Below are 14,291 nucleotides of genomic sequence, written 5' to 3'. Positions count from 1 at the left end.
TTAGAAATATCAATGAGAATATGTATTTGTAAATAATAAGTACCATGACGACTTCATTACTCGAAATATAGTTCGAAGAAGCCGTACATATAGCTAGGTCGCCATATGCAAAATGATCTGATTTGCGGCGACTTTACTTCAACAACTGCTAGTTTTATTGCGCAAATGTGTTACAATTGATATGTATATTCATTATTGTGAAAGAATATTTATGTGATTCTGGAAATCTGGAAGTATTTGCTACTTTGTATAAGTTGTGTTTCTTGTAGACGATCATAATATTAAAACGAATGAGGTAATGCCTCATGTAAAAGGTAAATAAAGTTCTCCTGTACCTTAGTTCTACACTAGAAAGCACAAACATAAACACATACACACATTGAAATGTGAACAAATAATCAATTGGTAATTTTGCTCACATTATGTCCATTTCTAAGTCATAATTAAAAAACTAAGCATATTTCCAAAACAATATAAAATGTATAAAGTACTTAGAGTGTGTACACTTACTGTTGTTGACACTCACACATCGGTCAACGTGAAGGCTTAGGTCATACAGATCTGTAAAGAAAGATAAGCTATACAAATGCAATGGTGTTATTTAATGTATGTGCATCTCTTATTTCCAAGCAAAGAGGATAAAATGATATAACTCTATGCAGTTCGAAATAAGCATTGAGAGGACAGGCGCCAAATTTTTTATCATCAAAGTTATTACAATTCAAATGATTAGGTAACTTAAATTCAATGTATCAATTTTAATCCGATGCTAGAAAGAAATTTAATCAATGTCAATTATCATTAATGTATAACATTCCAGAAATAATTTACAGAATGCAAACTACACCTTAGTCTAAAAACCTATATTGCTGTATGTCTGGAGGTAAAGCTGGTAGGGTAGAGCTACATATCCCTTCTAATGTGACAGATAAATATCGAAACTTAAATACGCACAGTACCACGGGTACTTGACATGTAACTAAACAAGTGTCATCTTTCTACAGATACAATAACACCCTATATTGTCCTTTGTTTGCCCCGTTTGCATAGTAAACTAAAATTTGGTTTTCTAAATACATTGCTCATTTATAGTGTCAATAGTAATGCTATATTATGGAATATTAATCTGTATCAAATTAAAATCCTATCCTATGTTTCTATGGCTTCTTCATGCTCATTAAAAATTTACATTTTACAATTTTTATTCATCATGGTATAATCTATCGAGACGTTCGGTTTTTTAAACACAACAGAGGACACTAAAAGCCGTTTCATAACACAAAGTATGCAGAATAAATAAACATAAATAATGTGCGGCACGGAGAACCTTCTTACGTAAACTTAAATCCAAAAATATATTGTATAATATTAATAAAGAATGGTGTGTATTTTTAATTTGTTAAGTGATGTGTTGTTTAGAAAACTTATTTTTTTCTCCCGTTTCGTAAAAAAAAGTTTTTTTTAATCTGTGAATTGCGTCAGAAGAAAATATCTTTCCGATATGACAGCTTGTCGTCATAGAGGAGGTTCTGCCTAATTATGATTACAATAGATACTATAGGTATATAGGCATCAATATGCCACTTAAACACGTTAAATAAATATACGGATAAAGTTAGCACCTTGCCCACGAGCTTTAACAAGAATTTAGGTAACATTAAAAGATATGTTGATCATTTTCTTTGGTTGCTTTGTGTCAATACTAGGTATCTTGATTCCATCACAAGCGAATCAAAATTTCTTCAAAGCTTTTTCATGCTTTATTACAAGGCAACAAGCTAAAATATAAAATGCTTACATCCCTTGTTTATATTTTTCCTTGCACTAATTAGTGTTACATTGTAGTTTTTGATATGGCAGGTATGTGATCAGGTGGAACTTTCGTGTATTTCATCTGTATCATGTTTGGCAATCGTTAGAGGGACGGAAATAAGAATTATAAGGACAGTTGTGGGAATGTTAGAGTTACTTATATTTCAAATGTACAAAAATGTATTAACAAAAAAGCAATCTTTTGGAAAAGCTGGGAGAGTAGCAACTTACATTTGTATGATTCATACTGGAAGCAGGGATCAGAGTTTGCGGCTTGGTTGGTTGTATGATTCATTTGTTGCACTGCCGTTCCTGAAAAACGTAATGCAACAATGAAGCGTCTGCATCAATTAAATGATAATAAACGTATACTTAAGATGAGAAGTCATTTAAACTATAATGATTTCAATGTATTGCATGAATATGACTAAAATTAATCAAGAACGTTATTAAATGTGCAAGAGTTCCTGGTAGAGAAGAGCGATATGCCAGAGTTCATTTAATTCCAAACCACTCATACATACAAATATTATTTACGATCAAAAAATGTAAGCAACTAATATTTCTTTACAACGCCTACTTTGCCAAACTGTTTTAAGCCTTATATAATACAATTTGGAATAAATACAACATATATTAAAACAAGAAGGACACAACTAAAAATACGTGTCACTATGTTACCATTTGTTTCAAACATATATATGAACATTAAGACATAAAGTACATTTCTAAATAATACAATCAATACAGGTGTGTTGTGGGTATATGCGTCTATAAATATATACATAAATGTATACATATATACGCACGTACATGCATACATACATAATACAGACACACACACATGTACATACATACATACCTACCTACCTACCTACCTACATACATACATACATACTACATACATACATACGTACATCCATACATACATACAGATACACACACACATATACATACATACATACATACTACATACATACATACATACAGACACACACACACATATACATACATACATACTACATACATACATACATACAGACACACACACACACATACACATACATACATACATACATACATACAGACACACACACACATATACATACATACATACATACATACATACTACATACATACATGCATACATACAGACACAGACACATATACATACATACATACATACATACATACATACATACATACATACATACATACATACTACATACATACATATATACATAGATAGATAACTACATACATACTACATACATACGTACATACATACATACATACATACTACATACGTACATACATACAAACATACATACAGACACACACACATATACATACATACATACATACATACTACATACATACATACATACATACATACATACAGACACACACACATATACATACATACATACATGCATACATACATACATACATACATACATACATACTACATACATACATACATACATACATGCATACATACAGACACACACACATATACATACATACATACATACCTACATACCTACATACTACATACATACATACATACATACTACATACATGCATACATACATACATACATACATACATACTTACATACATACATACATACATACATACATACATACATACTACATACGTACATACATACATACATACCTACATACCTACATACATACTACATACGTACATACATACATGCATACATACATACATACATACATGCCTACCTACATACATACATGCATACATACATACATACATACATACATACGTACATATATACATACATACATACATACATACATATACCTGCTTCGTTTATTTGGCAAGAACACTTGTCTCCAGACGTTACGACTGCATAAAGAAAACACAGATAACACGATCATGAAAATGCTCCTTAGTATAGATGCTATATAACAGTTGTAGGAAACATAATGGAAGTTCATTTGCTCTAAATATACTTCTGCATATAAGCGTTTACGGATAAATAAAGAGATTTAATTAAAATCGTCAGTACATAATATACAAGCAAACCATATGTATTTCAGAGGCCCGTTGAAGAAGGAATCGGTGTGCTTAACAGCAAAGCTAGAACGTTATATTTAGTATTTATAGAACGTTATATTTAGTATTTATAGAACGTTATATTTAGTATTTATAGAACGTTATATTTAGTATTTATAGAACGTTATATTTAGTATTCATAGAACGTTATATTTAGCATTTATTTCAAGGTTAATGATATCCAATTAAGTCTTTTATAAATTATACTAACAAAAAATGTAATCAAGCCCAATGGCCACAGATTTAGTCTCAAAAATTCAAAAATATTTTAGAGTTAGAATTTTTTGAATGTGATTAGTGAATAATGAACATGTGTGTTCATGTGATTGCCTGTCAGCATGTTAAAATATATACTCGTAATATTGTCTTCCTTACAGTATAAATTAAAGAATAATGCGTTAAGCTTGTTTCAATACGGATTTACTATTTGCTTTTATTTAAACTGCCTACCATATTAACGTATTCGTGTTATAGAGTCAAAATCGGTTGTTAAAGCGACCAGCTGGACTGCATGAAACTTTTTCGAAGGAAACCCATAATGTTAGAGTTTAGGTTCGATATTAATCATAATAGTTGCTGTTTACCAGTCACGAGTCGAACAATCTCGTTTCTGCATAGATCGCTGCCAATGGAAGCCAGTCTACGCCAGACTGAAATAAAACGATACAGAAAATGTTAGCGTAATGGCATTCTATATAAGTTTCATTTGTTTGCGTATATCGTTGATATAATATGCATATAGTTATCTAAATCTGTAAACAGTATGTGTATGTATTATTTGCCTTTTTGTCTAAGGTTTACACATTATTATGTATACATTCAGATACATGTAAACTTAAAGGAATATTACCGTTCATAGTTTTACAAAAACGGTACTAACAGCTGCCTCGCTTGGCGCTTAGCATTAAGAGGTTAGTACTAGGACTGGTCGGCCCGGTGTCAGGATAATATGTCTGGGTGGGGCATCATGCTACATGTCTGCGACATGATGCCCCAGTGCTAGACATAACTATAAACTGCCACATTGCAGACATCGTAGCGATATGACTGAAAAACTGTTAAAGCTGCGTTAAAAATCACATAACACACATCACACCGTTCATAGTTTCAATTTTTATACAGATATAATCTAAGTTTTTAATATAGTACCAGTTTCTTCTCCTTAACTTCACCGGAACGCATCGCTTTCAAATATCGACAAGGTTGACAGATTCTATTTATATAGAAAGTGCCCAATATTTGCATTATTGTTTGATTTTGCATGAGCCATCTGCCATAAATAATCACGAATGTCTCTCTCTCTCTCTCTCTCTCTCTCTCTCTCTCTCTGCACGCTATGTACACTAATCGGGTGGTACGTTTAAGCTGGTTAGCACTGTATAAAACTAAGATTTTCTGCTGCAAATGCATGATCCCCTTAAGTACATAACACCAACATCATGACGTTAATGAAGTATATAATCTTATGAGAGTGTTAGGTAGTATGAAATTAAGGAACAAGTTTAATCATATTTCCCATGGATAATTGTTGCCAGTGACATATAACATAACTTTAAAACCTAATAGTATTCTGTAATGAGATATATTTCCTACATGCAAATTGCAAACTAACGTAACGTTTATTGTCCCATAGAGAATCTGAAAATTATTAACATCTTGGTTTTAAATGAGTTAATATTGGTTACTCTTTTGGCGTTGATCTGCTGTAGGATAATTATATATCAAGTTTGTACTTATTCTGTCATTTTCGTCATAGTATCTTTTAAAAAATCATATCAAATGAAAACCCTGTAGAGTGACTATGATTATGTTTATTATATTATCCGATCGGAAACTGACAATATATTGGATGAAAAAATAATGGATCAACGGATCATAACCAGTTTGAACTCAATGTAAAACAAAACTCCTGGAGCCAATATGTTCTAACTATATGTTATGAATTGACTAGTAAGAGTGCTTCAGCATTCAAACAATAATTTTTATACAATATTTAATTCGGGCAACTTTCTGAGAGTGTGGACTACAAGCAGTATTTGCCTATTATATACAGGTAAGAGCAGTCATGGCCCTAATATTTATCGAGGTATGTCTCCAGTGAATAAACTATGCAAGGTTTAAAAAAAAAAGGTTTAATCGCATGAATTTACTTTTAGGCACAAAAATACTTTCATTAATGAGGAACAAGAAAGATATTTCATATGTACAGTTTCAAGTATGTAAGGGATTTCCCTCTGTTTCAAAAAATACAAATAAGTATCTATACGAGAATAAAGTCTTTGCCTCACATATTGTAAGACGTATACAATACTGGATTAAAATTATGCGTTTATCAGATAATATATAATATCTTATAAGTGTATGTGATGTACAAGGAGGCATTACAACTTTTGTCTGGCTAAGCCTAGCAGTTTTATTGTGACTCATTATAATTCATCACACCATTTGAATATAATATTTGCTTGGATAGCGGATCATTTATCTCCATAAAAATGAAGTCATTTAACACTGGAAATGTTGATGTTATCAAATAAGTGTAGAACTAAATCAAGAAAGTATACTTCAATTGTATCAAAGTAAATGTTACGTTCCAATTTTCTATATCACATATAGGGTTTTTATTTTGAGGCCAGATGATTAAATTATTGAAATAAATAACTTTTAATTTAATATTTTCATTTGCTATGTAACATAGCTATGACTCTTCCTTAGTGTATCTGAGTATTGGTACCGTCACTGAGTGCATATTGGTAACGTTTATTTACGTTTATCTGCAGGACGATAAACAAATGTCATGCTTGTACGTTTTCTTTTCTTTTTATGGTACTTACCTATGTGATGACTCCTGCAATGTCGACGATTTTGCAATTGTCCGACGTGTGTTTCGTACAATTCTGCCAATGTCAAAATAAGTACATAAGAAAAGTGAGAAGAAGTTCGTTAACCAGTTCAAAATACATTTGTACTGGAAGATTTAATTACAACGGAAAAAAAGCATTCAATCAAATTGTTCAGTATGATTAGGAATGTCTGTTTGAGTATGGTACATTCACACCACTATTCCTTCATTAATCATTTTTCCCAAATTTTTAATTAACTCAGCAAACATGTATCCATTTACATTTGTGTTTTTGTTGATGTATTTTAGGATTAGTTAACAAATTGTTTGAAAATGATAAATATAACTTCATCTATCATAAAACTACTTGCAATATAGATCATTCTTAAACAATCATGAACTACAAATTTAAACAAACATGCCGTGTTTACTAGGTCCTTACAATGTATCTAGCAGCGTATGGATAAATCTGGACATAGATCAGCGATGCTTGAAAGCGACATAGTAGAACAAACCATATAAATTTAACCCCTTAGTCATTCGGTTCGGTTCTAATTTGTTAATATTTTTGGAAGAATATGGTATTTAACTCCACTTTGGTAAAGGAAACCCATGATATTTATTTTTGCTGTTGTGACCCTAATATTACAATGATCTATAACTTATTTACATTGGCAAGCATGTCAATATATTTTGTAATTGATAATGATGTTTGTCCATCAGATTCGATGAGGACCATTCAATGTCTCCGATTAACTGAGGGTGTGTACGGATATGGCTGAACAGTGGGATCATGACCTGGAAGAGTCTATTGCAGTGGGGACATGGATGTCCAGGTTGCTGACTGGGATTTGTGGAATTGCTTATACTGGATTTGTGAAGATCATATTTCTTAGCTGCGTCCAACAGTATTGTATACTCAAAGGCTGCAGCACAGGCATTGATTTGACTACCCAAGCAGAACTATCAGCAACGACACTATCCCAGCTGACGGGATCAATGCCTAATTTCTTGAGCGATGCCTTGACGATGTCCTTAAAACTATATTTTGACCAACGCGAGATATCTTGCCTTGATATAGCTCTCCAAAGAAGACCTTCTTAGGTAGGCAGTCTACCGGCATGCGGACAACATGGCCATCCCCTGCACAGCATGGCGTGGATATCTGTCATGATGCCAGCCTGAGTGAGCACCTCATTGTTTGGTACCTTGTTCTGCAATATGATTCTCAGAAGACTTTTCCGGGAGTTCATATGGAAGTGGTTCACTTTTTGAACATGGCGGCGGTTATACACAGTCACGGTCTAGCAAACATAGAGGAGGTTGGGAAGTATAACCGCTGCGTATGTTTTGGGTTTGGTATCACGCTTGTTGCCTTTCCTATCACAGCCATTTCAGCGGAGTCTGACAAAAGCTACACTGGCTTTAGCAAACCTGGTGCTGACCTCATCATATATGATGACTGCTTGTGAGTGGGTGCTGCCGAGGTACATTAACCTGTCTACATATATGATATTTTGGCCATTGACAATGAGGGATGGTTCCAGGTAATCTTCACTAGGAACTGGCTGATGCAGAACCTCTGTCTAACTGGTTAAGATGGTGAGTTCGAAGTTGATGCACATTGTGGAAAAACGGTCCATTCTCTGTTGCATGCCTGCCTTCGTGCTGGAGTTGAGGACACAGTCATCTGCAAACAGTAGGTCGCGAATTTCTCAACTTGGACTTTGGTTTTAGCTTGAACCCTTCTCATGTTGAACAACGTCCCATTCAGACGGTATCGGCGGCATACTCCAACATCACTGTCCTTGAAAGGATCAATATTGCGTAGAACATAAGGCTGAAGAGAGTGGGGGATAAGACACATACTTGCTTTACACCATTCGAAACTGCAAGGGTTCAGAATAGTTAATCTGGTCCAGGAGTATGGTAAGCATGCCATCATGAAAATATCTAGCCATTTCAACGAAGATTTCTTGACATCTTGTTTGGGCCATGATGCTCCAAAGACCGTCAAATGCCTTAGTCAGGTTCACAAAGGTGGTGCATAGCTGGACATTTTGTTCAAGACACCTTTTCCGTGGGTTTCAATTCATTGTAAAGAATTATATCCTGCTGGTGTCACAGTAAAATTGCTGTTTGACCCCGAATCAACAGGATAAATTATTGCCTCAAGGTCACACAATCAAATCAACTTGGTCATGAAACGTACGCACTGTCAAAAGCAGCTGTAGCATTGCAACCTCATTAAAAATAAGTAGATGTCTTTCTCACAATCTTCAAAGTTGCGTCTCGCCGTAGCGCATAGACATAATTTTTTTGAGCATCGTCACTGGCCAATTTTCGGATATATTAACCCTATATGCACCTTAGTGGATCGTTCAGATATTTCAAAGCATGGTCACATAAACAACATATATATATATATATATATATATATATATATATATATATATATATATATATATACATATAGAGAGAGAGAGAGAGAGAGAGAGAGAGAGAGAGAGAGAGAGAAAAGAGACAGACAGACAGAGAGGCAGAGACAGAGAGACATATATTGATAGCTAAATAGATAGATAGATAGATGGGGTGAAAGAACGAAGAGTGATTAAGATATGGAGAAAATGGAGAACAAAAATACTTACGTTGATATGAAAAGTCATTCAAGCAATCACGCGAATGTTCCACAGTATCTAGAAGGTACACATTAGCAATACAAATATACAATACTGCATTATAAAAACTGTTACAGAAAAAGCACAAAATAATGCATTGCTCGTTTATATATTTGACTTCGCGTATAGCCAATATGTAGAAAGAAGCTTTTCGCCTTTTTTCGTCTTGCTGTGAGTAATTTCGATATCTGATTATAGCTAAACCTTTCAAAACTCATGCAATGGACTTAATTATAAGATATCCCATTTTTCTTAAAATAAATGCCAAGGTTAAAATGTTCCCAAATGCATAATTCCTTGTCCTGTTGATTTTTGTTTCTGTCTTCCGAAAATAAAACTCAAAAAGAATAATGCGAAAAAGGACAAAAAGTAAAACAAAATCCATCTTGATCATGAACAAAATTAAGATGATTCTTTTTCCTGGGGTGGTGGTAATTTTTGAAAAACAAAAATGCATTCCTATGTCCCTCTAATACGCTACCCAGTGCTTGTTTTTACGACGTTATAGTATTAAACAATGAAATAATATTTTTAAGTTAAATTCTAGAAATAATTTAATTCCCAAGAGTGCATCGTACACGTTTTCTATGACATTTCAGTCGCAAAAAATCATAAACTTTCTTCCAAAGGTCAAAAGCATAGAATGCTTCCAATAAATTCAAATAGTCTTGAATGGCTTAATTTATCTCAATGATATAATCCTAAATCTCTTTGAACGAGACCTTGTTAATCCCAAAGTTGTGCTTTAGTCCCAAGTATCTTTGAGTCAATTGCAGTTCCAGCTATAATATTTTAAATAAGTTCGTACTCGTAAATTATAAGTAAACACTGATCATATACTCATATCAACAGAGGAATAAAAGGTTTTACAAATTAAAACTTTATCTATGGTAAAGTTGAATTTTCTGACAAAACGATTATTTTCAATAAACCGTTAATTAATTCGTAAACATGCACCGCCCTTAAAAATAAATTCTAGTAAATAGTTTGCACAGCACATATAGTTCTTATAGTACTGATTACAATTAGGCAGACAAAATGAGACAAATCATGCCAATGCTCAGATATGAAAAATATTTAGATCTAAAACGATATATATATATATATATATATATATATATATATATATATGATGTATAAATAATTAACAAAAATAATGATAAGGAGCAACCTTTGTAAAGTTCAACTAAAGGTTTATTTTCCTAGTATACAAAAGTGAAAATGCAAAACAAAACGCATGTACGATATTGGAAATAATATTTAGTAATATAGTTGATATATAGTTAATACATACTCGTAGGAAACTATTTGATATATATTCGTTTTTAAAAGAATATTTTAAAAAGTCAATGATGTAGATCAAGTCCAGCATAAAATGTTCCACATCACATAATGAATTTCGAAAAAGACTTTTACAAGAACAAGCAAACAAATATTGCAAATTAAATATACGTAACAATACATAATTGTTAGCAACTTACCAGGCACATGAGGGTACTGGTAGTTGTGTATCGACCCAGAGCAACTACAGTATGTGGGCGTATCTCTGATATCTCTAAATGTTTCTGATAATAAACAGTGTAGACATATATCAACCTCTTTCAAAGTTGTTAAGTCTTCGAGCAGTTAAACTGTAATCTTATTTTTGAATCTTCTAAAAAAATTAATTTACTCTATCGTTTGATTTTCTTGCCACAAACACACATCAGTACATACATACATACATACATACATACATACATACATGCATGCATACAGACAAACCTTTTGTACTTTTTCCTGTACAGAATATACAATTAATCGACGGCAAAATTGTAATACTCAGCGTTATGTATAAATAATTCATTCTAAGCAAATGGTTTGGTTAACTTATATGATAACGATATCATATGATATTAATTAGAAAACTCTCTCCATTGCGAAACTTTTAAAATCTAGACCAAATGCTAAATACTATAACGAACACCACTATGAACCATCTCTTATTACGAAGAACATCAGCCATAATGTATGCCCCGACCCTCTGCCAGCCATAATAATAACATCCCACAATTTTAAGTAAATAAACAAAAGATGCAACATTTAAAATTGCATCAAGATGACAAGAATTATGGATTAAACTTGTTATACTTCTACATTTTTTTAGCAATGATCATTCTTGATAAATAAAAATACAAACCTGTGTTAATTAATATATTGGCCTAATATACCAATTCAATTACTACTACCTATAATTTTCATAAAGTGCCCTTAATATCTTAAAAACAAACGACCTTTCCAAACCTACTGGAGTTAGTATGAGCATGGGGGAGAGGAAACAATAGCAAATACTACAAAATAATTTTGATGAAACATTAAGTACGTTCGAAAAATAGGTACACCGAAATTTAAGACACGATGTAACACGTTAAATTATTGCCCTAGCAACAACGGTATCTTCAAATTATTCACAGATATAGAAAGAAACAGAAACCTTGTTCTTTAAAAACCCATTTACAATAGTTTTAAAAACTTTTACAAACGAATATTCAAACGTTTCGAAGACAAATATAAATGTATTGTGCTGCAAATATACCGGCACAGTTTTGATTGGTATCGCTTGTACAAATGAAGTTATGGCTATCCAGTCCAATGGATGATATAACTTGTGAGATGATTATTCAAGATAAAATTAGAATATTAAAACAAAAAAAAAACTTAATTTAATGGAGAAGTGAGAAAGACATCGTGACAATGGTGGAAACTCAAATATTTCTGCTGTACAGAAAATACTTATACTAATACTACCACTACTACTACAATTTATTACGATTAGGACTAATACCAGTCCTAATATTATCATGATGATGATGATGATGATGATGATTATTATTATTATTATTATTATTATTATTATTATTAACATCAAAGTAAGCATCAAAAGAGCTATTATAAAGTAGCCACCGAAAATGTATTGATGTGTTGGGTGATTCATTCCTTCTGGTTTGATCTTGGTTTTTGAAAACAGCTAATGGTGCATACATCAAATGATTTCGGATGCTTTCTGGAATATCGGCATTCAAGTTAAGGTCGGTGAATAAGCATATCATGTTTGACACCTTGCACACCCATGAGGAATAAACCACCCCACTTCCTGTCACCATTAATAATTATAGAGAGCTATTGCCCAATAATCAGCTTTTCTATAAATATTGAGAAACCAGTCGAATGCGACTTCACGTGTTCGAATCGTTGTTTTCGCCGTGTGACTGGCACGTCTGTGGATTTACAATGTTTACTGCCATATAATGAATATGCATATATTCAGACGACTATCATTACGACTAAACATCGTTTCAGATTACAAACTGGACTGATGTGTGTGACATTTCGACACGAATCTCTGAGAACACTCTCTGCTAATATGTTCATTTAATAAATTAATATATGAGATTATATCTGAAATTATCAATGAAAGCAATACCTAGTGTGGATTACCTATTGGACTAAATAAGAACATGGTCAAATCTAGAACGCATTATACAGGTTTCTTATGTTAGACAGGGCCATTCATTTTGTTTCCAACGACAGATCTTCCACTTTGAATTATACTACTTAAATGGGAAAAAACGTTAGGTAGAGGGGAGGGGATGAACCTCATTACCCAACCTCATTCAAGATCACCCCTTACAACACAAGAGTCTCTACAATGAATTTGGGTAACCTGATAGTTGTAATTTACAGTTCTACTGAAATAACTGGGAAATAATCATAAGTTTTGCTTTTAACCAAATTCATGCGACTCAACGATAATGTAATTTAACCAAAGCTAGGCTTCTTGGGATATATACAGAAAAGAGTTAATCTTACTTGAGTTCGTTGGAGAGTCTATTTTCATGTGTTAACTTTAATTAAGTCACTTGCAGGTCTGGTAGAATTAATGATCAATTTTGTATCTCTAGTTAATGACTTTGTATTACATATTTTCAAATCTATCTGAAATAAATATTAAGTCTCTATGTCCCACCCGTCATATATGAATCATGCAAGCAGACTTATGGTATGTCGTTAATGCATAACACTGTATTGAAGTTTATAACTAAATCGTTTGGGTTTTTACCTTTTCTTTTTAAGCATAGCTAAGACAACATGTGTAAGGGACAATTACTTACCATTTAGATTTACGATTGCCTGTTTCATGCAGTGAGGCCCATTTGTTTCATGGTAGAGTCGATCCAGCATACCCCACACTGCAAATTCGCAGCAATACTTGTATGCATTTTTAGCATGCAACGATGCACCAAAATTAGAGAGCCAAACTTTTTAAATCATTTGCCACGATTTTAGCTTTAAACCATACTTACATGCAATAAAGTGCGAACCATGATCTTCGTGTCGACAATCGGGGTCTGATTATTTTCTTGTTTTTGATTAGGACTCCAAAACAGTACACGTGATTTTTAACGGACAGATTCATTAAGGAACTGTAGAGTCACATTATTTTAAACCATATTTTTTCCAGACATTACAAGGCATACTAAATATATATAATATATAATTGATTTGTGAAGAAGTGTATATCACACTTTTCTTAACACATGTCCAAACAAAAGACACCTAAAAAAGTGACGTAGTAAGCAGATAATGAGCACTTCACGTTGAATCCCAGTAGTAGGGCGATGGGTGATGATAAATTAACATTAGTATGATTAAAATGAAAGTCTAATATTATGTTAGTATAATTATTCATTTACATAAAAGACAGATACTTAAGTCAGTAAAAATTGTGGAATCATTTAAGTTCAAGAAAATAATACGGTAATACTGATAAAAAGAAATTATCCAAACTATTCAGTCAAATAAAGACTCATAAATTCGATTATCTTGTCATATTA

General features: G+C 32.7%; 1 protein-coding gene across 1 annotated transcript in view; it reads right to left on the bottom strand.

Annotated features, from left to right (window-relative positions):
- The window catches only part of LOC149790324 (uncharacterized), a 47,748-nt gene that overhangs the window by 16,784 nt on the left and 16,673 nt on the right, over nucleotides 1-14,291 (bottom strand). Inside the window, exons 5-12 of the mRNA XM_089972382.1 lie at nucleotides 13,569-13,646; nucleotides 10,899-10,982; nucleotides 9,388-9,435; nucleotides 6,732-6,794; nucleotides 4,485-4,550; nucleotides 3,646-3,690; nucleotides 2,044-2,124; nucleotides 511-561 (exon numbers count right to left, since the gene is read on the bottom strand). Coding sequence (XP_089828508.1) covers nucleotides 511-561; nucleotides 2,044-2,124; nucleotides 3,646-3,690; nucleotides 4,485-4,550; nucleotides 6,732-6,794; nucleotides 9,388-9,435; nucleotides 10,899-10,982; nucleotides 13,569-13,646 — 516 coding nt within the window. The remainder of the gene's footprint in view (nucleotides 1-510; nucleotides 562-2,043; nucleotides 2,125-3,645; nucleotides 3,691-4,484; nucleotides 4,551-6,731; nucleotides 6,795-9,387; nucleotides 9,436-10,898; nucleotides 10,983-13,568; nucleotides 13,647-14,291) is intronic.

Source organism: Sinohyriopsis cumingii, chromosome 10 (genome assembly GCF_028554795.1).
Source record: "Sinohyriopsis cumingii isolate HCF-2022 chromosome 10, ASM2855479v2, whole genome shotgun sequence".
In the NCBI taxonomy this organism is placed as follows: domain Eukaryota; kingdom Metazoa; phylum Mollusca; class Bivalvia; order Unionida; family Unionidae; genus Sinohyriopsis; species Sinohyriopsis cumingii.
Note: the sequence above shows the minus strand (reverse complement) of the source record. Positions and strands in the feature narration are given on the sequence as shown.